Source organism: Sitophilus oryzae, unplaced genomic scaffold (genome assembly GCF_002938485.1).
Source record: "Sitophilus oryzae breed Bouriz unplaced genomic scaffold, Soryzae_2.0 scaffold_54_pilon_pilon, whole genome shotgun sequence".
NCBI classification, from domain to species: domain Eukaryota; kingdom Metazoa; phylum Arthropoda; class Insecta; order Coleoptera; family Curculionidae; genus Sitophilus; species Sitophilus oryzae.
Genome location: NW_022147140.1, coordinates 133,658 through 160,408, shown reverse-complemented (window position 1 = coordinate 160,408; position 26,751 = coordinate 133,658). Strand labels below are relative to the sequence as shown.

Here is a 26,751-nt window from a genome sequence, read left to right as displayed (position 1 = left end):
ATCGCCAGGTAAAATCTCAAAATCAACATTATTCATGGCATCTGAACCATAATAATCCCCAGACACGGGTACATGACGACCAAAATTCAAAAAAGAAGGTGTAACCTTTGTGATTTCGTGACGACTGGTGTTAATCGCAAACTGAATTTTAGGTAACTCTGCATCCCAATTTTGATGTTCATCAATGTAACAACGAATTGCCGTAGAAACCGTTCGATTACTGCGCTCTACAAAATTGCACTGAGGCGAATACACAGCGTTGAACAGAATCTTCTGGACTCGATATTGAGAACACAAATCACGCAAGACTCTACCACTCAAATTCGGTGCGTTATCGCAAATCACATACTGAGGTACACCATAGACTAAAAACACATTATTCTCTATAAAGTTACTAATATTCTTGGCTGTAGCCGTACGTAGAGGATGTACTAGCGTATATTTGGAAAACCAATCTCCAACTACTAATAACCATGTAAACCCTTTCTTAGAACGCGGTAGAGGTCCTACAAGATCTACAGCAATAATCTGCCATGGAAATTTTGCTTCTTTCTCTTTCCCCATAAAACCTATTCTCGCAGCATTTGTGGCTTTCTGTGCTCCACAAACTTTACATGAACGAACATATCTTAGTACTTGATGGCGCATTTTAGGCCAGTAATATAACTCCCGAATGCGAGATAAAGTTTTATAGAAGCCAAGATGAGCTGAAGTAGAAGGGTCATGACAAGAGCGAATGATATCATACGTTTGAGGCTTAGGAACTAAAATTTTCCATTCCAGAATGTTAGTTTTAACAGGTAAGTAACAAGGGACAAACTTGTACAGCATCTCACTCTCGAGCTTCCACTGAGGGTACCGATCCGGTGATGCACGAACCTGTTCGCGCAAGTTCGCATACCAAGGGTCGATCCTATCAATATCAACTCCAAGGGTGGATATTTCTGGTGGAACTGATTCCTCAAACATGCGACTCAATGCGTCTGGAACAACATGATCCGCCCCTTTACGATGGACTAAATCGAAAGAATTTTGTCGCAACCTAAGCGACCAACGAGCCAATCTCCCTGTAGGGTTTTTCAAATTACTAAGCCAAAGTAGAGAATAATGGTCAGTAATAACGGTAAACTTAGTACCTTCGACATAAGGACGAAATTTCTCGATCGAAAAAATGACCGCAAGACATTCGCGTTCCGTAACAGAATAGTTACGTTCCGCTCTAGACAATGAACGACTAGCATAAGCTATAACTTTTTCCTCTCCGTCTAAGACTTGTGTAAGGACACCTCCAAGTCCTGTATTCGAAGCATCACATTGGATTGTAAAAGGCTGCGAAAAGTCTGGTTGTGACAAGACAGGTGAAGAAACTAAAGCTTCCTTAATCTTAATAAAAGAAGATTCGGCTTCAGAAGACCAAGAGATAGACTCTCTCTTCTTCTTTTTGCCCTTTAATAAATCATTAATCGGCGAAACTAACGTAGAAAAATCTTTAATGAAACGTCTGTACCAAGAGCAAAGACCAATGAAGCGTTTGACTTCAGTTGTGGTGGTTGGACGAGGATAATTAATCATAGCCGAAATTTTATCTGGATCGGTGCGTAAAGAGTTACCACCAACTACATATCCAAGAAATTTAAGAGATGTTTTAAAGAACTCACACTTTTTGGTATTTATAGTAAGGTTAGCTTCTTTAAGCTTATCTCTGACAACGGACAACAGCTTGATATGTTCTTCAAAAGTAGCAGAACAAACTATAATATCATCTAAATAACAAAAAATATTTGGTTCATATTGTGGACCAAAAATTGAATCTATCAAACGTTGTTGTGTCTGAGCAGCATTACAAAGACCAAAAGGCATGGTTACAAACTGAAATAATCCACGTCCTATCACACTGAACGCTGTCTTTTCTCTAGACGAAGGATGAAGTGGAATTTGCCAGAAAGATTTCCTGAGATCTATTGAAGAAATAAATTTTGCATCACGCAACATATTTAGAATCCTATCGATACGGGGTAGAGGATAACTGTCATGCTTAGTCACCTCGTTGAGTGGACGTCCATCGAAACAAAACCGATACTCGCCAGTTGTTTTCTTAACTAAAAGAACTGGAGAAGACCAAGGACTAGAAGAAGGTTCAATAACACCCAGTTTGAGCATGTCGTCCAACTCATCGTTCAAAATTTTATGCATATACGGTGATAATAAATAAGGTCTTTTCTTAAAAGGCTTTGCATCTCCCGTTTCTATAGTTAATTCTATTTTACTCGTCCTTCCAAGACGATGTTCACTATCAATTGCTTCAAAAGATCGAATAATTGTTTCAGCCGTGTTCTGCTGTCTAGTCGTTAAATCATCAATCGAAAATAAATCATTAGTTTTAAAATTAAAATCGCCCTCAAAGTCTTGAGCACCAAGAACACAATCTTGACAATTCTGAATGCGAAAACTATTTGTCTTATAATCAATAATTGCAGCACTCTGTGTAAAAAAGTCGCTGCCTAAAATAAAACTGAGCTTAAGAGACGGTACTACTAAAGCAGAAATAACAAAACAGCACTTATCTACAACAATCGGTAGATCTATTACACCCACTACATCTCTTTTAGAACCATCGGCTAAACTAACTGTCGAAAAAGTTGAAGAATTTTTAGTTATGCCAAGTTTACTAAGAAAATGTATACCTTCCGAACCAATCACTGTGGTTGTACAACCAGAATCAATAAGTACTGTAAACTCATGAGAAAAAACATCTATCTTAATAAAAAATCTATTGTCCAAAGGCTTTTTAAATAAAATGGTAGAAATTTTAGAATCAGTTTTTAGTCTCTTCGGAGTTCTTCGTTTAAGAAAACTCCGAACTGTCCGAAGCCAAGACTCCCAATCTGTGATATTAAATCTAGAAGAGGTTCGTCGACTGGGCCTACGCGCCTCTATCACTAGTTTTTTGAACACTTAGGACAATTTCTCATAGTTACGTTTGGTAAACCACAACGATAACAAAACGTTTTACTCTGTAATTTACAATTATAAAACAAATGTCCTTGTTGGCCACAATTCCAACATGTAGAAGGAGTTTTAGGTACTGAACTTGTACTTGGTTCTTGAGATGTACTGGTTGGAGTATTTATAGGATGTGCTGCTTTATTTTGCTTAAAATTTTTACTCAAATTTTTTCTAAAATTATTAACAGAATTTGAGACAGGAGACTTCACGCTACGTGACTGACTTGAACTGGATCCAGCTTGACCGCTAGTACTACAACTACAAACATGAGCAACCGATTGCTCGTTAACTGGACGTAAATTCGCCTCTAATTTCCGACACATGTCCACTAAGTTTGATACTGAAACTATATCAACTAACGCGAGCTGATTTGAAAAAATAGCCAATAAATTCTTCCTCAAGATTTTAACTTTAGTCGTTTCATGAGGAGGGTGACTCAAACGAGAAAATAAAGCTTCCATGTGCGAAACAAAAATTACAACAGTCTCATTTTTCTTCTGTTTACGCCCCTTAATCTGATCCCACAAGTCATCATCAATTTCAGCCGAAAGAAAATCTAACTTAATCCGTTTAACTAAGGATTCCCAATCATGAACCGAATCTTTAATACTACGAAACCAGATAAAAGCTTCGCCGGTAAAAAGCTCAACCGCAGATCTAAACAACTCATCCCGGCTTACATTGCGCGATAATGCCAGTTCTTCAACGCGTTCAAGAAAGTTAAAAACTTGTCTACCATCCCCACTAAACTTGATACCCCATTCGGATAAATTTATAGACCTACCAACATTAATAACCGGTGCAGGTACATTAATGATGGGCTGAAAACTACTAGGGTCACTGAAACCTAAAAGATTTGGAGAGGCAGCTCTACTAGGCTGTACGCGTTCGTGCAAGTCTGCTTCTAACTGTATACAAGTAGCGTAAGTTTCGTTTTTAAAAGTTCTAGCGCGTCTCAACACGTCTTCGTCTTCAACTGACGGCAAGGGAACTCGCTTAATACGGCCTAACACATGAAACAATCTAGACTTTATGCGCTTAAATAGAGAGTCAGAAACTGAACCTTCAAAATCAGAAATCAAAGTTTTAATAGAATCTACTGTAAAGTTAATTTCAGTACACTCTTGCTCAAAAGGTTTGTCGTACGATGACATGTCAATCAGACAACCAGGTTTCATACGTTCCTTCTCTAATAAACGACACAAAATCTTCCGTTTCTCATTCATCGGACGCTCTGTGATGGTCTGTCTAATCTCAAGTTCATAATTAAGCTCATCGATCAATAAATGACCCGATTGGAAAGCGGTAACCTCCATCTTAAAAAAATTCAAAATTGTCAAGATAAAAATCAAAAATAATATAGCCTGTCGTTATCGACAATTCCAAAACCTGTTAAATTAATTGCAATCAATTAATAAACAAAAACAAATTCAAAATGGTCAAGTTGTGACCACCCAGTATTGTAAAATTATCAAAGTAATCTCAATTAAGTATAACGTTCAAAATTTATATCAAATTTCAAACATCTAGAGATAAAAAAAATCAAAGTCGAAAATTTAATGCTTGTCCACCCTGTATAGGGAAAAATACAAACCAGAATGTCTGTAAATATAAAGTTTCAAACTTTATCAAATGTCAAACACCTTGAAATTTAAAAAATTTCAAAGTCACAAAAAAATATTGACCACCCTGTATAAGGAAGTCCCAACAATAGATAAACTTTCAAGTGTATCTACCTAAGAAAAAATTTTTTAAAATATTAAAAATTTTAACTCAAAAAAAAATTCAGGTCCAAGCATTAAATCTTGACCGCCCTGTATACCAGGTTCAAAAATATATCAAAATATCAAAAATACCAAAATACCCAGCTGATATATCTCCGTAATATGAAATTGTCCAAATTCTACAGACCCAAATAATAATAAATAGAAATATCAAAAATAAGAAAGAGAATAGAAATTTCAGTCTTAAATCGTACCAAGAGAAACTACAACCGTTTCTTCCTCTGTATCATGCCAAAAAAGATTAAACTACAAAAATTAATGTAAGAAAATTAATAAGAAAAATTGTCAGACTCCAGTGAAATGTTACGAGTAAAAATTTCTCAAGGCCCCACGTTGGGCGCCAAATTAAGTGTAGCGTTTTTTAAAACAACTACCACTGCGAACGGCAGCTTTTCATCGGAGAGCAGTCGTGGATAAGGTATTTCACTAGAGAGAAAATTAATCAATAATAATAAACAAAAGATATCTAGATATTGGGCGCCAGGCATGTACAGAGAAAGAAAACACAATTGTATAATACTTAAAACTAATGACTATATTTATTCGTGACGAATTCTGATGGTGAATAGCATTGTACAATTTTAATAATTATTATAGTGGTTACCTGTTGAATAAAACTATATATGTAAATAATATTAAATACGTTCTATGTAAAGACTATAAGGAAAATACAATGCGTGTCACATTAGAGAAAATATAAGAAAAGTAGCATTACTTTATTTAAATTGTTAAATTTATACGGTGTTCAATCAGATCTGTTGCAACCTGTAGATTCTAGAATCTATCTCGTCATTCATCTATTAGTATAGCGTAATAATGATGTCTATAGAAAGTAATACCATTACAATGCGTGATATTATGAAATCTAAAATCTAAATCACACTTTTACTACTGCATTGACATAAATATTCTTAATAATCTAACCACTAAATATAGTCTGTACGCTATAGTTTAAATGTACGTTACTGTTTAAGACTGAAAACATTTTAGGTGTTAAATGCAATACTAGAACTTAAAATTACACTTAGCTGTTCTTTAATGTAACCCTGCTTCAACCAGTAGCAGCGCGAGGAGGTCTTGCATCTCTGCACTGTCTGTCGGCGATCCAGGCTTAGAAATGGGGGTGAAGCAGCACGGGGCTCAAGCCACACCCACGCTGGAGCACTCTATGTGAAGACAAATCAATCCTACAGGGGACACTTGTCCATGGGACATCCGTCCATAAGACAGTGGCACAAGGGAATACTAGGACCTTGGATAATGCCCGTACCTTGTAAATAGTCCGTCCGTAAGACCCTAAGAGCATGAAACCCATGTTTAAAATCAAACACCGTCTAATAAACAAAATGAACCTACCTCGAAGTACTTCCGAGGGCTCAATAAATAATAAACAATCTGTCCTTTCTTCCAAATGACATTCTGGAGGACAAAAGCAAAGGGACGCCAACGTGCCAGCCAAATACAAATACAAGTTGGGACATCCGTAACTCTACCCTAAAAATATTCACTAATATTATCGAATCTAAAAGGAAAATAACTCAGCTTTACCTGTAGCTTCGAAATGGCAGCTGATTCAGATAATACAGCCAGATTTAAATGACCACCATTTCTCAACACTGGGACTAATGGCGTCTAAGAGGCCGAACGGTCCAACCAAAAGTGAAGTTAGATCACAGAGAATTGACAGCAGCGATGTTGACAGCGCGCGCTCCCACAGAGCGATACTATAAATCCTTACAGCCGTAGCTACTGACTAGGCTTATAGCTGGGAACGTAAAAATTGCGCGTCAAATAAGCTATCCGGCTTGAACGAGAGGGAATCCGGTGATGATAGGCCAGACATCATATATCATATGTAAAAAAGACATGTAACGAACTAAAAACGTTACAATATAAATATAAAACAAAACATCAGAAAAGTACAAATACAACAATGTAAGGACGAACAGAATGTAAAAAAGAATGTATATCAAATATTTACACACATAGAATCAATCCAGTCGACTGCCGTCTGAGGAAGATCAAGGAAGTCATTTACTCTGCCAGTGCGATAAGCCGTCATCTCGCAATATGTGGCGGATGGTCTGGTTCCCCCTGCCGCAGCTGCACAATGGATCAGCGGTCTTTTTCCATTTATGAAGCGAGTCTCTACATATTCCGTGGTTTGAACGTATCCTATTAGCGGTTTTTCAGACACGACGTGGTAGATCGATACCAGCAGGTTTGGTATCAGGGTTTAGGCGAGAACTCACTTGTGGGGTAACTACTTGACACCACGAATGTTTCCATGTCTCGCTGATACTAAAGTCGTTAAAGACATTAATACTTTTAGTATTTCCATAATACTTCCAAGTCGTCTGTCAAGACGGCTTCCGTTTCTTCTACGCCGGCAAGGGCTTACTCAGCTTACGGCAAGGGCAAGGTCGTCAGCGTACGCAAATTTTCTACTGGTCGTCGTTGGAACGTCGGAAATGTAAATAAATAAAGGTTGAAGAGAGCCGGTGCGAGCACAGATCCCTGAGGCAATCCATTTTTAAATGATCTTTTGTTGCTGTATCTCTGGTCCATTACTACACGAAATAACCTATCGCATAACATATTATTTAGGAGAGAACTAAGTGTTCTGCAGGGGATAACTTTTAGGAATTTATACAGTAGTCTCTCTCTCCATACCATATCATAGGCAGCTGATAGGTCCACGAATACTGCCGATGTTTTTAGTTGTCTCTCAAAGCCTGCCTCAATATAAGTTGTAAGGCTGAGGATTTGGTCAGTACAGCTACGACCTCTTCTAAAACCTGCTTGCTCAGTAGGGAAATTCTCCGATATTTTATCTTCGATTCTGTTGAGAATTAGGCGTTCCAGTAGCTTGTATCAGGCACTAAGAAGAGCAATTGGTCGGTAGCTGTTAGCTTGGTCTGCGCTCTGCATTCTATGTTCTAAGTAGAGAAGATAGAATAAGTAATTCCTTTTATTTATCGTAAGAACGTCATCTCCGTTGTTCTAAGTCTTTGTTCTTTAACTTTTGTGGTAGTCCAGGCTTCACTTCCGTATAATACTATCGGTACCGCTAATGTATTATATAGTTTTACTTGCGTTTCTAGCCGTGCTTTGTTTTTAAAATGTTTTGCGATAGTTCCACACATTGATTGGAATTTATTTATTTTTTTCATGTAGTCATTATCTTTATCATAGGTTATGTAGCATCCCAAGGTAATAGAGTCCAGTGCAAAAGTAAAGTGTATTGTGGTGAATTAGTGTTTTATTTTGATGTTTTAACACCAAACGTTCCAACCTTCAACTGTGACCTACTGATAGAATAATTTCGTGGTAATCTAAATATATAAGAATAATATGGTAGATTTACATCTTTATATTATAGATGAAATGGTGTTCGCAGGTTTAGGACCAGGAAATAAACAAACTTTTATATAAAAAATTATTCGCTAACAATGTTAGCATCATTAGCAGATGATTTAAAATAATTTGAGTTTTAATCATCTGCTGATGATGCTAACATAGTTAAAGAAACGCACGTCCAATGCAAAAATATTTTGTTCTGTTGTAACACCAAAGATTAGAACCCTCAACTGTAATGCATTATGTATATTTTTTACACGTTTTAAGCTCTGTTTACTTTATAATTCTATTTCTAGGGATATGTTAATTTAAGGTGTTATTTTTTAAGTGGTGTATTTCATTTCAAATACACCATTGCGTAATTTTTGAAGTTATTCATAACAATCACAACGAACAGTTTGACGTTATATAATAATAAATAATCAGATTAAGACTTCTCTATGCTGCTATTTAAAAAAATATTATCAATTATGATATATCGCTGTACAAAGAATTTTTAACTCAGTTTTAGTTAGAGTGAAAATGATGTTCAATATGTTTTAATGGAAAATGTATTTTGATAAACTATAATAATTATATTATACGCAATGTTTAAACATCCACGTTAAAAACAATGAAATGACTGTCTTTGCAACGTTTTGTTGTCACCTCTATTTTAAAAATTAAATTACTTCATAATCTCTGTGAAACTTCCTATTTTAGTCCTATTGTTGTGCTACTCATAATGTAAGGTGTAACCATTTAAAGATACGATTACGAAAATATAAAAAAATATATAAACACGATCTAACAAAGCGATGTGCATGATAATTAACTTTGTATACATAAAATAACAATAATAAAATGCCTCAGGGTTTGCGGCCCGCTCCGTGTGAAGAATTTCTGCCCATACGCATCCTTGAAAATTGTTCTCCGAATTCCGCAAGAGATAATGCGATTATTACAATTGCGTTGTTACCATTTATTACTCGATTTGGTACTAGGGGCCAACTACGGCTTTGGAAAAAATAATTTCAAGCAATGTATAAAACACTCCTTCTTTTCAGGGTTGGGAAAAAATTATACTTTACTAAATATCCGTGTTTTTTATAATTTAAAAGAGATTTTATTGCTTTAAACACCGTTGCCGTCAAGATTATGGTTTAAAAAAGTCGTTTAAAACACTTCTCCGAATAAAATGTTTAGGAAAGGAGCATAATGCTAACCATATATTCGTGCGTCGTAGATGGAATCGGCATCATGGGTCCCCATCCTTCTGTTTGACGTTTCAATTGAAAAAATTGAATTTGATTTGAAATTTTGTCGATTTCTTTGTCTTTACTGAGTTTATTTTATGTTATTTATTATTAATTCTACAATCGGTTTTGTTTAGAGTTAATTTTAATTATTTTCCAGTGATAAATATTCTAAATTTTATAAGTGATATAAAATAGGCCATATTGATTGCTATATACAGGGTGAGAATAAACATCTAGTTAGAACAAATCGTCTCTCGTCTCTCGCCAAGACACATATCGTCTCTATTATACAGGTTTTTTTCTGGAGGTGTAAAATACCTTAACGTGCGGAGTGTGGGACTCAATCTCTCCTTAAGCTGACTGGAGGACACTACCCACTAAACATCACCCCCTCGCTCCTGCCACGTCTACCTGAACCTGCTGGACGCATTTCCTCAAGTAGACGCCGGACTGTTCTTTTTGTTTCATTACCCCTGCTCTTCGCTGTATTTTGCCTCTAGTATATTTTGGGCCAGATTTGAGATGGCTTCAAAGTTTTCTCTTCTTTCTGTTACCGATATTAAGAAGGTATCTGCGGAGATGTTGCCACCAAAAGTCATGCGTGCCTCACATCTGTCCTGTTCCCATCTTGGACAGGCAAACATTGTGTGTTCTGGGGTATCATTGGGTTCAGCACAGGTATCTGCATGCCGCAACTTCCCTCTTTCCAATTTTACACAAGTAACTCCCAAAATTTCCGTGACCACTCAATATTTGAGTAAGACCAGTGTCGGATACAGAGTCGTCCCCCACGGGGCCAAGGCCGCCCCTAAAGTCTATAAATTGGGTTAAATATTTTTTTTCTATAATAGTCTAATAAATAATAAAGTCTATAAATTGGGTTAAATATTTTTGGGTTAAAAAATGCGTTCTAAAAAGCATATCCTACGTTACATTTTATTTGGCTCTAAAATATATTCCGAGCCCCCCCCCCCTAAAATAAATTCCTGTATCCGCCCCTGAGTAAGATAGAAGCTTACCTCTCCATGCTTTGTTTTAATCCACATATTTATATTTGGGATGAGCTTATATGTCCATCTTCCTTTGTGATACTTCCCATTCTGCTTGCCACTGCTGCACTGAGCGATTTCTCTCCAACTCTCTGCTTGCCCTGGTTTGTACTTCACCCTTGAGAAAGAGTCCAGTTCTCTTGAGAGAAGATGCAAGGGCATCAGACCCGATATCACCAAGGCTGCTTCAGTTGTCCGATACGCCGCGCCGAGCAGACCCTCAAAGCCATGCCTCTCTGTGCACCCTCAAGTCTTTGTTTATTTACGTAAATATTGGTTGCTTCATTCCACACAGGTGATCCATACATAATAATATTATGGTACGCATATGCTAACACTCTTCTCTTTGCTGGTGTTGGGCCCCGAACGTTTGGCAGTATTGCGGACAACGCTTTAACAGTTCGTTGTGATTTCAAACACACCTCCTTGAGGTGCAGGCTCATCGTGAGCGTGAGTCCACGGTCTATGTGGGATCCAAGATAGTTCACTTGCTTTACTGAATTTATTCCTTTAAATAAATGCATTATTTTCAAGGATTTTTCAGGGCTGTTAGAACTCGATAAAAGAAACATATTTTCTCTTTGCCGATTTTCAAATAAGTCCAAAACAACCGAGATTGAATTTACTCCACTACTTATAGTAGTTATGATGCCATATTAAGAAGATATTATGTTTTTTAACTAAAAATTTAAAAACTTTCTAAAAAAATTCAAATTTTGATTTCTCTTTTCGCGAAAAAAACCTCATTGAGGCGTTTCTGGGATCGTAATGTACTACTCCTAAAAATATTTGCAACTTATTTAAGCCTCACCCTTTAACACTTTTTATTTAATAACACCCTTTATTTTATATAATAAATCAACACAACTTTTTCAAACTTTTTGTTAAGATACGTTTTTATACTTTTTATAAATTAAATAATAATGGTATTACAATTTTTATTCACACTATACGGAGTGCGTCACTTCCTGTTTCACCTGAAATGACTACAATTTCGCATTTTGAGTCATATTGTCATTATGAATCACATGTTGCAATTTCAAATAAACCATATTCGAAAATGTCAAAAGTTGACATATGGTGTCATTTTCTATCGAATAAAATAACAAAATACCGAGAGTGCCATTTAAAAATCAAAAGTCGTAGGCATTTCCGGTGAAACAGGAAGCGACCGAGAAGAAGTGAATACGTCAATAATTAATCCTAATTTATGTCATATACTAACATACCAAATCTCGATTTTTAAAAAAAATAAAAAAGTTATGACTCACCCGGTATAACTAACGTACGGGGCATTAAAAATCATCTCCTGAATATGTTTTGAACTTATTCATTTACAGACCGAATATCCTCAAAAGGTCATATTTTATTAATAAACAGGTGATATGTAATACACAAAGTAACATTTTGGTGTTACTTTGATGGTCTAAGATTTGTAAAAAATTCTAATGTTTTAAATATTTTTTTTAATTTCATTCAAATTCATTACATTTAGAATATAATTTTTTTAGAATGTAGTTTTGTATAAGCATTTTTTGAATAATTTAATGCATTAGGCTAATAAAAAATAATTATCAGTATTTACCGATAAAGTCTGGTTAATGTAATTTCCTTTTAGTGTCTTTACGAGAATTTTGCGCATTTTATCTAAACTATTAATGTTTAATTTCCGCTACCTTGAAAACTAACGCGTTTCGGTGTTAAGGCCAACCGCATTACAGATTTAAATCCTAATTTTACAGAGAAAAGGAGAGTGTAACCTGCTAAAAGGAAAATAGTCCATCGGGATATAGATTATAACTTTCGTACAATCTATGGTGCAATGAACATAAACGACTTTTAAAAATTATACGGGGTGTTTCAAAAAACATATTCCATCTCTCGTGGGGAGATTCCTCACGTAAAATTAAGATTTATTCTTTATATCAACATAGGTCCGATTTTGCTTTGTTTGGTAGCTACAAGGGGTTAAAGTTTTAATTTTTTTTAGATTTATTACAATTTTTTTCTAAGTACTTTTAGCGATTCGAATGAAATTTTCAGAGTAAGTGCGACAAATTTTAATACTAAAAAAGTATCGATATATTCACCAGGGACGTGCATATGGGTTATCACATGGTTTAAAATAAAACAATTAGGAATTTTCCACAAATTCATAGACCCCTTACTCCTTAAGTACACATTTGAGGATGCTTTGTCCTAGGTACTCGGCTACAGCTGATATAAGCCTGTCCCAGGGTTCGACTCACGACCTTATGGCCCGTGTTTATGTTGGTCTGAGATAGACGAGCAAAATAATCGGTAGCAAAACATAGCATGTATTTGTGCGCAAAAAGTATTGCTCTACTCATCCGCTTCCACATCTGCGTACAAAGGCATACATAGACGAGAGCTGTACTGAGGTCTAGAGATGAGCAAAAATTAAGTAACAGGGGCGAACCAATCTTGAGAAACACCCGGTATATTATTGATCTTGGCCTTAGAAAATAATACCTTCTCTAAAAATAAATAAAATCAGAGAAAGAAGTCAATCGCAGTTTAATATAAAAAGCTTCAATGGACTACAAAATTACATTCGCAACAAAATCGCAAATCGCAGCTCCTAAAAATTTAAACTCGCAGATAGAAGGTTATTACGGTCCTAGTTTACAAAATCACAAAAAATCGCAAATCGCATCAAAATCGCAATTATAGTAATATTGGTTGCCTAAATTGAAACTTGCAAGTAGAAGAAATTTCAAATCGCAGCAAAGTCGCAAATCGCAATTATAGTAATATTGATTGCCTAAATCTACACTCGCAAATATAAAAATCGCAGTCGCAATTTCCTATGAGAGCCAATCGCAGGTTGCGATTGCGATTGCGAGTATTTGCTTATGTTATCATAAGAAAATGGCTGCGATTTGTTGCTCATCTCTACTGAGAAACCAAACCAAATGAAATATATTTCACAGCACATGTCGCCGTGAACCACTTGAGTGACATACCAAAAAGACTCATTACATTAATTTGACATATTTATTTGAGACATTATTTCGGAAAAAGAGAAGGTTTGAATCAAAGAAACATCCTATAGAAAGTTGATTTGTGGGTTTTTCACTGACTGTTACTGGGAATTAGTGATGGGAATACTGGTTCCACATTAGTCGCGTTGCAATAGCGAACGCTCCAGAGAAATACCGCTACAAAATCCCCCCTTAAATACTTGCACTTATTTCTGGGACACCCTATACAATAATAAGTAAGGGTAATTTTCCCTCGGGCGAAAAAAATTCTTTTGCCTCCGATTTTTTAAAAATATTGAAATTGTCTTGATCAAAATTTTTATAAAGATCAATATCAGATCGGACATCTGAATTTTTACTACAAAATAGGTCAGTTTCACAGAGTTCTACTGTTTTATTTCCATTATCGATAACGGTAATTTGATCGTGAATATGCTACGATTTTCAATCACGATTTTGAGAAACTTTAAGACTTCTTGATTCATTCAGGTTAGCTGGCCCAATCCTCTGTGAAATACATTATTTTTAGCTTTTCAGGTATATACATACTTTCTTACACATAGTAGAAAGAAATTCTCTCTTTTCTGGTACAGCGGCAGCCTCGTCGTGTATACGTGTTTTAATTTTTGGTTTAATTCTCATCACGTAACTTTTACTCGTTTCTACATTTGGCATCTTGTATAATAATGCCATGACTCAAACGAAAAAAACCTATATTAGTATAGGCAATACCTAGGCAGTGGATATAAATGTGTTCTGAGGTAGATGCTATGTTATGGTCCGTAATAAGAATATTTGGATTTTGGAGACATATTAATATTTTATTATCTAATCTAGTTTAAATCTTATTTAACTCTTCTCTGCTGTTTCACTAATTTTTAGTAAAATTATTCTAGCAACATTTAAAACAACAACTTAGATTTAACTTTTAGTTCTCAGACTTGGTTTTTAGACTGTCCCCAATTCAAACCAAGCATAGAGATATCCATCTTCATGTTTTCTCCGTCAACCGCAGAGTTCGCGTTAAATTCGCCTACCTTTTAGAGGAGCTCGAAATGTATTGCACCGAGGCCCCAGTTTGTGCCCCAGTTGTCAAGCTACGCTACCATATTTATAGTATACACTTAGATCGAGACTATTTAGATGATATTCACTCGTTTTTCTACTGTACGCTCGCCGGAGTCTTTATTAGTTATTAATAAAATAATAGTGGTAAAACTATACAGGATGAGTCTTAAATAAGTGCAAATATTTTCAGGGGTGGTATATTTTGACTCTAGGAACACGTCTATGAAGTTTTTGCAAAAAAAATGCCGCAAAAAAAAACACCGCAAATGTTCCCACGGTATATAATCTTTGATATTACGGCACAAAAAGAGATGCAAATGCAGAAAAATTTCGGTGATTTTTTTTTAAAATTAAATCATTTTTTTTTTAAATTTTAAACTTTATTAACTCGGTTATTTTGGACTTAGGTATTTAAAACACGGCAAAGAGAATATAGTATGTTTCTTTTGTTCATATCTACCAGCCCTGTGACTAAAATATTTGCACAAAACAGCACAAATAAAATGCACTTATAAACTCACCTTGTATAATAAAACGTTTCAAACGGAACAACAGATGTTTATTAAAATTATAAGTGTCTCAGAGAAAGACATCTATAACAATAGTTATTTTACAAATTGTTGCTTATGTTTAAAAGCAACTGACGATTATATTGATCTAATTGATTAGTTAGTTAGGCAGTCACTAAACATCTTACGTAACTTTAGTTAGAAATTAACCATTTAATTTTTGCTAAATCAATCTTTTTTTGAGCTCTGATCGGGATCGGCCCACCGGGAATTTTCCCGTTTTCCCATATGGCCCATCCACCCCTGGATACACGTTATAACCATAAAACACGTCGCTATGCGGTTACTGCGGTTCGAGCTAACTCCAAGAGCGATTGTAAATAATTTATTTGCAAATTATGAATAATTTATAGTTTCGTCGTTATTATGATCGTCGTTCTTCAGTAACAGGTTCCTGATTCGTAGTGGAGCGCGACACGACGTTACAAAAAAATACCGCTCCAAAAACGCGTTACTCAAATACCGACACATCACTACTCTAAATAGCTGTTACAAAATATATCAATTTATATGAAATAAATTTTGCAGGAAGCCCATAATATGGTTCGGGAAGCAAATGAGAAACAAGCTGCTGCAGAGAAAGCTCTGAAAGAAAACCAGATGAAGGTGGACGTTTTAACTGCGGAAGTTACAGCTTTGAAAACGCTGGTACTGACATCTACGCCAAGCTCACCCAATCCTCATTTACACCCACAAATCTCTAAAGATGAAGCAGGTATACATTTTGAGTTTTAATTCTTCAACTGTGAGTTTCAACTCCCGAATTAGCTTTAGGGTATTTTGTAGCGTTAACTTTCGAACTTATCTATCTATACAATTGAGCCTTTTTTTATTTTTGGAGCTAGAACAGTAATTAAAAAAATTACAGCGTTTTTAGTCAAGGTTTGATAAGTACCGTTAAATAGCATAAGCTGTCAAATGTTACAGTTATTGATATGAACAGTTATTGACTGAACTATTTTTTTAAATATACATCCACAATGTGATTTCAAAAATATATCAGACTTCCCCTTTTTAATAATTTTGTCGTCTATATTTTTGGACAAAATATAATTTTGGTAAAACTATTAAAAAGAAACTGAATGAGTATTTTTTTGATATTATAAAATATGCACTATTTAATAAAACTTACTCCTCATGTACCGATCTGGTCATCGAAACTGCGTGGTCTGGATTCTAATGCGTAAGACAGTGATGTAGACAGCTTAAATGGAAAATCAAATAATGTACTAAAAAGAGATAAAAGTTAGGTAGAGACATTTCTTCTATGCGATATTGTCGGATTGTGCTTCAAAATTTCAGAAGGTGTTCACGAGAAATGTTTCATCTAGGGTTGGAACTTTATTTTGCACAATTATTAGTTACTCATTTTACTACAGCTATAATAGATCCTTTAACAACTGTCTAACAGAAATGGGCATTATTGTATATCTCGTACGAACAGGCAACACTGTATGCCGCTTTTTATTTTTTCTCTTTCTCTCAACTGGTCGTACATATTTATATCTGTCGTATGCATTAAAGTACAGACCACGGAAATAAAGTGGCCAGGGTTATTTTGAAGCTTGGATTTTGAATTATCGATTGGGTGACTAGGCACTGGCATTATATGCAGAAATTCCCCGGATTTTATAATGTGATGTATTTAATAATGTATGTGATCAAGGCGATAAGAGCAATTATCCGAAAACTAAGATTCAAATTTTACCCACTACAAAAGATAATAATTTAAAAAAGAAAAAATCCCGTGCTGTACACCACCAGCAAGGTTCAAACAAGGTTTGAACAATAAATTAAATATAATTGAGCCACTATTCTATACTGATCATCTAAAACTAATTTAAGTGGATTTTGCAGTTCACTCCCTCAATATATGCAATATTTCCGATAAATATGCGTGTTCGCTTAAGTTTTCATTAAAACTGTATTATATTATACATAAATTACTTAGGAGAACTATTAACATATTAATTCTCCTTTTCCGGGGTTTTAATCACGTTAAAAGTTTTCCTGTTATTCATAGAATACTCATATAATGTAAATATCCATTAGCTAACGACATTTTTCGTCTCAATATTATGAATAATTAGTATTTTAAATATAGATTCGTCATAAAATCAATACGACTAACAGTATTTCAATATATTTTTTTAACACTGATTATACACAATTTTAAAAAATATATCTTACTAGCAGAACCGTCTAAACGTTGCTATGGCTAAAGTATACGTTAATTACCGAAGTACCGAACTACCAAACTACGAACGAACGAAGTACCGACGTACCGAAGTACTGAAGTACCGAAGTACCAAAGTACTGAACTAGTAGTTCGGTAGTAGGGTAGTTCCGAATTACCCAAATTATTATTATTTACCCGAAATTTATAGCCTACCTATGGTAATGTATAATCTATATTATTGTAAAGTTTCATTAAAATTCATTCAGTAGTATTTGCATGAAAGAGTAACAGATTCAGACATAAAAACTTTCGCGATTATAAAATTAGTAAGGATTGGCAGTTTAGTAGAACTAAAGAGTATGAATTAAAAAATATAGGCCCCGTTTTGCCTATATTCACATTTTTAAAAACTACAAAATTACACAGAATTAATTCTTCACAGATTTAATACTTTCTAACTAAATTTTAAAATTGATTGTACTTTTGACTTTTGACTTTATACTTAGGTTTAAGTTAAGTAAAGTGATAAAATGCTAAGTGACATTGAGAGTTCAACACCTATGAAGATCTATGTTCATCTACTACTAAGTAGTAGTAGAATTTAAACGCGGAAAGTCTCGTAAAAACTGAGATGTCCTACCTTAATGTTAATAATGAGCTGATGCTCCTCTGTTTTCTATACACTCGTGAAATTGTCGCGGCATGGATTGAATAAGGTGGTTAATCTCATTTTGGGGTATAGTATCCCATGCCACCTGAGATTCGTTGCGTAGAGCCTCCAGTGTTTGTGGGTACAGTAAATTATCATGCCTCTTCCCATTATATCCTAGATATGATCTACTGGAGAAAGAAATAGAAATCGAGGGGGCCACTGAAGAACGTTTGTACCGGAACCTTAAAGAAAGTCTAAAGTTACATTTGTCACATGTCGTGCATTATCCTGCTGAAAAACCGGATATACGAGTGTTTGTAGAAAAGCAACCAAATATGGCTGTAGCACCTCTTTGACCTCTTTTTTTATCACTGGGCCAATTACCACCTTGAATGAATACTAAATTTAACCTTCTGTCGTACACGCCACGGTGCAGTGAACATGCCGCTCAGTTGAAAATTGAATATTCCGTCTTTCACCACGCCGTCCCCTGGAACGGCCATCATGCATCCCTAGGCAAAATATTGATTCATGGCTGACGATCATGCCACCTTGAATGAATACTGAACGTAACCTGCTGCCATAAGCCATGGCACCTCTTACCATAAAACTGTTTCCATAACGTCCTTATCTGGTCTACCCCTAAACCCACAGCATCGATGTCAACGATTGAAATTGAGTAGTGAAAGACGAGAATAGAATATGAAATGGAGCTCAGATATGTTCAGCCATGAATAAACATTTTGCCTAGGGACGCATGATGGCCGTTCCAGGAGACGTGGTGAAAGACGGAATGTGCTCAATTTTCAATTGAACGGCATGTTCACTGCACCGTGGGTGTTATGGTACGAGGTGCCACTGCTTACGGCAGCAGGTCACGCTTAGTATTCATTCAAGGTGACATGAGCGGCCAGCGATTCATTAAGGAGGTGCTACAGCCACATTTATTTCTGTAAACTCTCGCATATCCAGTTTTTCAGCATGACCACATGCGGCCAGCATAACTTTAGAATTTTTTGAAATTTCCGGTATAAATCTTCTTCAGTGGATCCGTCGATCTGCAGACCTTTCTCCAACATAATTGATTGCCCCCCCCCCTCTTCAAACACTGGATGCACTTCGCAATGAAGTTCAGGTATCCTAGGAAAACATACCCAAAGAAGAGACCTTCTCCAATCTCGATACCACGGCAACGTCAAAAGTGTATAGAAAAATACACTGAGATGTTGTACCTTATTATTAACATTAAGGAAGAATATCTCAGTATGTACGAGACATTTCGAGTTCTCGAAATTCTAATCACTAACTATTTAGTGGTAGGCTAAAATGTTGCCAAACTATAGTGAAAAGAAAAGTAAAGCATAGGCATCTGCATAGGCGTTGCATTTTCAATGTCAGTATAACTATTTGGATGTAACATGAGTTTAACGAAACACTTTAAATATAAAAAAAAATATCTTCATTTTACCTGTTTTTTCAGTTGAATTTTCGAAGAAAAGATAATAAAATTACACCAAAGGAAAGAACACTAGCTCTGTTTATATACATATATACATATCTTTAACCAGAAAATTATCGGTGAAATAGAGAAAAATAATTTTAAATTCTCTTCAGATCTGTTATCAAGAAAATCGTAATACAATGTGATTACTGGTTTTAAGACTAAATAAAGAAAATTATTATAAAGTAATTTTAACATTTTTCTGGAAATAAAACAAACGATTTATATATAAAATGACGTCACTCGTTAAGAAATATTTCATGGGAAAATACCAAGAAAAATAATTAGAATAGAAAATCAATGACGTGACGTCTGCATTAGTTCGTGGAAATTTATGCGTGGAAATTATGTTAATTTAACCTTACGGCTTCTATACTTTAGTATTTATTTTGCATTTATGTCCATAAAATTTTCCTCAATTACTTGGAAAATACCCTCATCCCCTGTTATTTTTATTCGTGACGCAGACGATTTTGTTGTTTGCAGGCGTGCCCAAGAAACATCGAAGGTCGCCGTCACATTACAACTTGAAATATGGACGAGAAAACTCACCTCCTGACTCACCAGTCAAAGACAATTCTGTTGCCCTTTTACCAGGAACTGATTGTGAAAGCAAAGAAATATTAGAGGTATGTGTTAGTAGTATTGGAAAATTATCGAGAATAAAATCCATATTTTATTCTCGATAATTTTGCCTATGCAATGTTTTCCATAATTTTCTCTAATATGAGAATTTTTAAGAAAGACCTACCAAAATCAACTCTAGAGCTTATTTAAGCTCTAGAGTCATTTTATATATATTTTTTAATTAACATTATTTTTCTTTTTTTAATGCCATATAACATAAATGCACTAGGTACCGCAATATTTCCATAGGTATTTATTCTGTAAACTTTGGTACTCTTTAAGGATGAATCTGAAATCGTTATCGGAGAACCAATTGATACATTTCGACTATCCATTAGTTCAAAACCTTTTTTATTACCACTCAACATTTCATAACAACTGTTCAGTCATCGCTATATTTTAATAGTTGCTTGTACAACATTTTCAAACATAATACTTCTTCCGCAAGTCCATTCATATCAAAATGAATGACGATCGTACCTTACTATTTGATTCACTTAGGTTATTTCTATACTTGATTCAGGATGCGTCTAGAAGAACATTCCCGTCTCACTAACTATATGTTACTATTTAAGGTTGATTCTCACCTAAGATTCTCACTATACCTTCCGTATCAGCTACCTTCCGTTTCCCTTCCGTTTACATAAAATATTATTACAGTTGTGGGTTGGAATCTTTGGTGTTACACAGCAACAAACTAAACTGAGTTTTAATTACCTGCTGCTGATGCTAACATGGTTAACGAAACGCGCATCCAGTATAAAAGTAAAAGTTTTTGGCTGGGAGAAAAATAAAAGTGAGTTTTATAAAAGAACTATATGACTAGCTATAGCCTATAACACAAATGACTTGTTTTGATACTATCTACAACCCCTTTCAGTTTGTCGCACTAATCGTGGGACACCCTGTATATTGATATGCCACAATATTACATAGTTTCATGATTTTGGTTAGAAATTAAATGGTAGACGTATCACATCTTCAATTCATTTTATACCGGGTATTTTTCAGAAGTGACCCATATATTTCCATACCGTTTAAAATTAAAAAAAAAACATGAACTTAGAATTAAATTTTTCCTAAAAAAAATCCTAAAAATCTAAAACCTTTTTTAAAAAAAAAAGAATGCATTTTTCTCAAAATGCCAATAGGTTTTCCTCTTGTAAAGAGAGTCCAGGGACATACTGTAGATGGTTATTATTATTTATTTTGATTAACGTCATATTTTTTGTTGTTGTTTAACCATCACCCTTTCGCACAAAATAGGAATCAACCTATTTTGTGATAACTAGTATCACCTTTTCCGTAGCATTAAACTAAGTATGTTTTGTGGTTCTTTATCCGCGGACATACTGTATAAATATAGCCAAAGTCGTATTTATGTCTTACATAAAAATAGATCTAGCTTTAACATTTTTTTTAAAAGAATAATAAAATTTAAAAAACACCTGAAAAATACAGGCAACACATAAAAGAGTATATTTAACATAATCAACAAGATTCAATAAAAAAATACAAACACTAAAGTAGAAAATCTTAGAAAACTATCAAACTAGAACATTACGCTTTTCTTTTCTCTTGAGATTCTCAAGCAATTGATATTTTTTCAATGTCCTTTGAGGTTATACCTCCGGTAAAAAAACACACACCAATATATGTGACCCTTACATCTTCTTTATTTTTGCAGACAAAAAAAAGCAAGGTTTGATATAAATTAGTATTAATAGTATTCAGAATTGATTGTATATTGTAAGTATTCAATTAGTGGTGGTCACTTCTCTTCCTGTTTTTCCGGAAATCAATAAAACTTTTGATTTTTAAATAGTACCCTCGTTATTTTTACTTTATTTGATTGAAAATGACATTCTGAATAGAATGATATAAGGTATGTCAACTTTTGGCATTTTTGCTAATGACCCCTCTATACGTTGGCCAATGCATGTGCCAGTACGCTGGCCAGCGCGTTGGGCCAACGTGTAGAGGGGACTATTGGTCGTGTTGGCTGAACTGGCTGAAGTTGGCCCAAGCATTGGCGACCAATCCGTTTGCTGTGGTTTTTTCAAGACACTTTAAAAATGACCCCTTTACACGTTGGCCAATGTGTTGGCCAGTGCGTTGGCCAATACGATGGCCAACGCGTTGGGCCAACGTGTAGAGGGGACCATTGGTCGTATTGGCGGCACTGGTCGAGTTCGCCCAAACATTGGCGACCGATCCATCTGTTGTCGGTTTTTTTCAAGACACATCAAAGGGAGTTGGTATTGATCGGTGATTGGTCGGTGATATTTTTCTGTGTATATACGGGGTGTCTCAATATTCCCAGGATATAGAACTACTACTTATTTTTCGGAGTCAAGATAAGTTCATTGGACACAATCGAGGACACAATTTACCTCTATACAAATATGCTTTGTTTGCCAGTTAGAGGGCATCAAGGAGATTATTTTAAGAACCGATATTCCGATTTGAACTAGATTTGTGAGAAAAATGTAAAAATGTGAAAAAGTACGGGAAAGGTGAGAACTACCCCCACCTCTACTTAAATAATTTTAATAAAAATATTTTCAAATTCTACCGACGCGCGACGGCTTCTTTTCGTAAAATGAACCTCATAGTATTTACTAGATTTTTTGGCCCTTGTAAAAAAGCCACATCGCCTAGATTTTGAGAAAAAAAAATTGGAGAATTTTTAAAGTGAAACTTCTTTACACGCGATGGAAGTAAAAACTGAAGGCTGGAACACGGCCGTGACGGGACGCGGGAGCAAAAGTGGTAACGTTGACTTTTTGATCTTGGAGCATCGTAACTCGGACCCTATGTAAACTAGGGGGGCGAAACTCAAAATGTAGATGGGGCTCGAAGACAAGACTTTTCATGGTATTTTGACGATTAAATAAAAATTTACGCCTAATAATCAGCAAAAAATACAAACACCAAATGTAGTTTAAATCAGAATAACGGAAATTCTTAAAATATCTCAAAAAATGTGTTTATTTGTTTAAAGTTTGATACCCTCTAACTGTTAAACGAAGCACGTTTTATAGAGGTAAATTGTGTCCAATGAACTTATTTTGATCCCAAAAACACGTAGTAGCTCTATGTCCATGGAATATTGGGATACCCGGTTAAAAATTGAGATACGGGGCTAGGACCCAATGAGGCCAAGGGCCCAATCGTCGAAAGTTATGTGGAAGCCAAAAATTTCTAGTTACACCACTGACACCCTGTATTTAGTTTATTTAATAATGTCTAATATTAGACATTTTATGAGTGGCAAAATCACCAATAATCCCGACCAATCAAACCACGAGAATACTGTTTTTGTCTTGTTGCTCACTATTGATACCGATCAATAGAACAGCTGTCTGTAAGACATTTAATTTTAAAATCCAAAAATTTAAATCAATCAAATTCGAATTAAAATTGAAAAATAAAATAATCACGAAGACGAAGATGAAAAGCAAATTAATCAGAACTTAAAAAAGTATAGGAATTGAACTCGCGACCATTGGATCCAGAGCGCGTCAACCGAATCACTGACCCAACGATATCATTCTAGAAAATCTTTTGATTTCGGTATTAAACTGCATCATTTTTTTATAACTCCGTAATGGTACACACATGGTACACACTAAGATACGCACTGACTAAATAAATTGTCGTAGTCGCTACCGTCCGGATATCCATTTTTTATCTTGGCGTCGAGACAAACTAAACGTCATGTTCACAGAATTTAATTAATAATACGTCCAATACGTGTGCCAACGTATTGGCCAACGCACTGGCCAACGTGTAGAGCCTGGAAAATACGTGTGCCAACGTATTGGCCAATGCACTGGCGAACACATTGGCCAACGTGTAGAGGGGCCATAGAAAATTGTATTTTAAATTTCAATCTAAAGTGTAATGGCTGTGTTCATAACGACAGTTTGACTCTAAATACCTAGTATGTGGTACCACATATTTTGTAGGAAAATACTTTTTCCAAATATGTTAATAAACCACCTCTGTTCCCTTTGAAAAAAACGAGTTATGATTTCAGATACGAGTTGGGCATCCTTTAAACAGCCAGCAAAAGTCACGAAAAATATTAGATGATCAAATCTATTTCTCCAAGTTTCTTTGATTTAAAATTAGTGGCTTTGTAGAATGTAGAATGTTTAGGAGGGGAGTTAATCACCGTGACCTTATAGATCTATTGTGTGTTCCCCTTTCTTGAGTTATAACGAGTTATAACTCATCATACGGTCTCAGGGCTTTAAGAAAAGCCAGTATCTGAGACAGAGGCCAGCTCTCCATCCTCGACATCAGACGTACCAAGGTTCATGGCACGAATGGTCGTCGTCTCGGCGCACTCAGTGATAAGGTGTTTTGGTGTTTCCCCATTTTCCCCACAAAATCTGCATTCGCCGTTGTTTCTCAGTTTCAGCCTACTGAGGTGTTCGTTGAGGAGACAGTGTCCTGTTAGAAACCCCGTGACAATCCGAAGATTGTTTTTACTTAAATCAAGGAAAACCTTTGATTTTTCTCGGTCATAAATTCTAAGGAACTTTTCGAGTGTTTTTAGACCGTTGGAGGACACCCATTCCAAGTTACGGATGGAGTCTTCCAGATTCTTCAGTTCCGCTTTCAGTTGGTTCCCGTTTGGAAAACAGAACGGTTCTGGTCCAGTTAGTGGAGTGTTCGCTCCTTTTCTAGCTAGATCATTTGCTTTTTCATTGCCTTCTATCCCTTGGTGAGCAGGCACCCAGAGTAGGAGGACTTTATTTTCTTTGCCTAATTTGTTGAGCTTCTCCAGGCATTCTTTGACCAACGTCGAATTGATGGTTACTGAGTTGATCGCGTTAAGTGCTGCTTGACTATCGGATAGGAAGCCCAATTTTCTGTTTTCGATAGTTCCTATCTAAGATAAATTGTACGCATCTTTCGATAGCGCAAATTTCTGCCTGAAGGATACTGGGGTAGGTGCCCATTGGTTCGGAGTATTCAGTTTTCGGCCCAAATATTCCTATCCCTGTCCCTGCTTTGGTTTTGGAAGCATCCGTATACCACATGATGGTATGGTCTTTTATATGCTGAGTAAGCGTCTCTTTCTTCCAATCCTTTTTATTACTCAATACTACAGTGAGGTGTTTCTCAAAGTTGTAAATTCTTGGTATGTCATCCATTGGGAGTTGGAGAAGTGGAATTTTCTTTTTGAGGGTGTTCCAAGCCCCTGACCTGAAAATTCTCCCAGTACTGTTTCCGTCAGTAACCATTCTAATCATTGTCGCATTGGCATAACTACCGACTAGTGGCTTTACACAACCATAGAAATTGAAATTTAAAATATAACTTTTTTTCAAACGGAAATGTCAAAAGTTCAAGTTGAAATATATGTCATTTTATTCAGAATATCCATATAGTTTATTTTATCTTTCTTGGGTATGAGGTTTTATAATTGTTATTAATGTTTATTCAGAATGTTATTTTATATTGTTAATAAAGTAAAAAACTCGATAAAACCATTTATAAATTAAAAGTAATTAAATCATTTCCGGTGAAACAGAAAGTTACCGAAACTAGTTGAATCCGTCAATCAATCCTGATTTATGTCATATACTATCATACGAAATGTAATTTTTTTATCTGAAAAAATAGAAGTGTGAACCTTTTGAAAAAAACCCGATATACTCTTTATACCAATAAGTTTAACAATACAGAGACTGTATATAAATGTATTCATTTATTTTAAAGGTTGATCCTGTCGTCCATAAGGAGTTTCTAGTCTGGCGGCAGAATCCAGTTCTAGATAAGAATGATCCATTCGTTCGGAGGGCTTATCAGGAAGATATTGATATCTGTTTGACGTTCAGCAATAAGGAATTGTCGGACAAGGTATTAAATGCAGTGGAAACAGGTGCCGTTTTAATTGAAGCAGTTGGAGACAGATCTAAAATTATGTTTCCGAAGTAAGTATATATTTCAGTAATAAAATAAAAAAGGGATTATTATCGAAGGAATAGGAAATATTATCGAGTTTTCATGAATTTTATAGAATTTCGGACTTTACCACATATGAGTGTAAGAATAAAAATTACGCCACAGCAGGAAAGCAGTAATAGTAGAAATATCATTAGAGTTTGTACTTTACTTTAAGTAAGTATAGTTGAAGATCTTCAAAGTGACAGCGACAGCTGATTGTAAAGTATAGTTCGGATGTTTTCAGTAAATTGGTATAGCACAAGAATTTAATCAAATAATAAGATGTTTTTAGACGAATCAAGTATTTTGGTATAATGGCGAGTAAAAATTGAAGAATTGTTTAGACTGTTTTCTGATTTACTATAGTAATTTGAAGTTGTTTTATAAGGCAGTTTCACGTTAAAATCGATATTTTTTTTATCTGCTGAAATATTGTCTGAAAAATCATGTAGGTTCAGAGACTTTCAAGTGTCTTAAGCTTGATTTTCATGCATCCGTTGTCCGACGATACGTTGATACGATATTAATTTTATTGGTAGAATTTAAAGACTTTGATTGGTTAGAAAATAATGCAGTTCTTAAATTTATTACATTTTTATGCCTCCGTTTATCGGATATACGCTGGTGTCATTTTATATTTTCGTTTCCATAATGATTTTGCTATTTTACTTATATTTTTTTTTAAGGTTAGATTAAATTTGTCAAAAAAGTGCCAAAACGTCCGTTATCGTATGAACGGGTCCGTTGAC

At 35.2% G+C, this 26,751-nt stretch overlaps 1 protein-coding gene across 2 annotated transcripts in view; it reads left to right on the top strand.

Annotated features, from left to right (window-relative positions):
• Window positions 1-26,751, top strand: part of LOC115886951 (guanine nucleotide exchange factor for Rab-3A-like) — a 101,150-nt gene that overhangs the window by 59,508 nt on the left and 14,891 nt on the right. For both annotated transcript variants that reach the window (XM_030906279.1, XM_030906280.1), the window contains exons 5-7: window positions 15,608-15,794; window positions 19,898-20,040; window positions 25,775-25,989. In XM_030906279.1, the coding sequence (XP_030762139.1) occupies window positions 15,608-15,794; window positions 19,898-20,040; window positions 25,775-25,989 (545 nt within the window). The remainder of the gene's footprint in view (window positions 1-15,607; window positions 15,795-19,897; window positions 20,041-25,774; window positions 25,990-26,751) is intronic.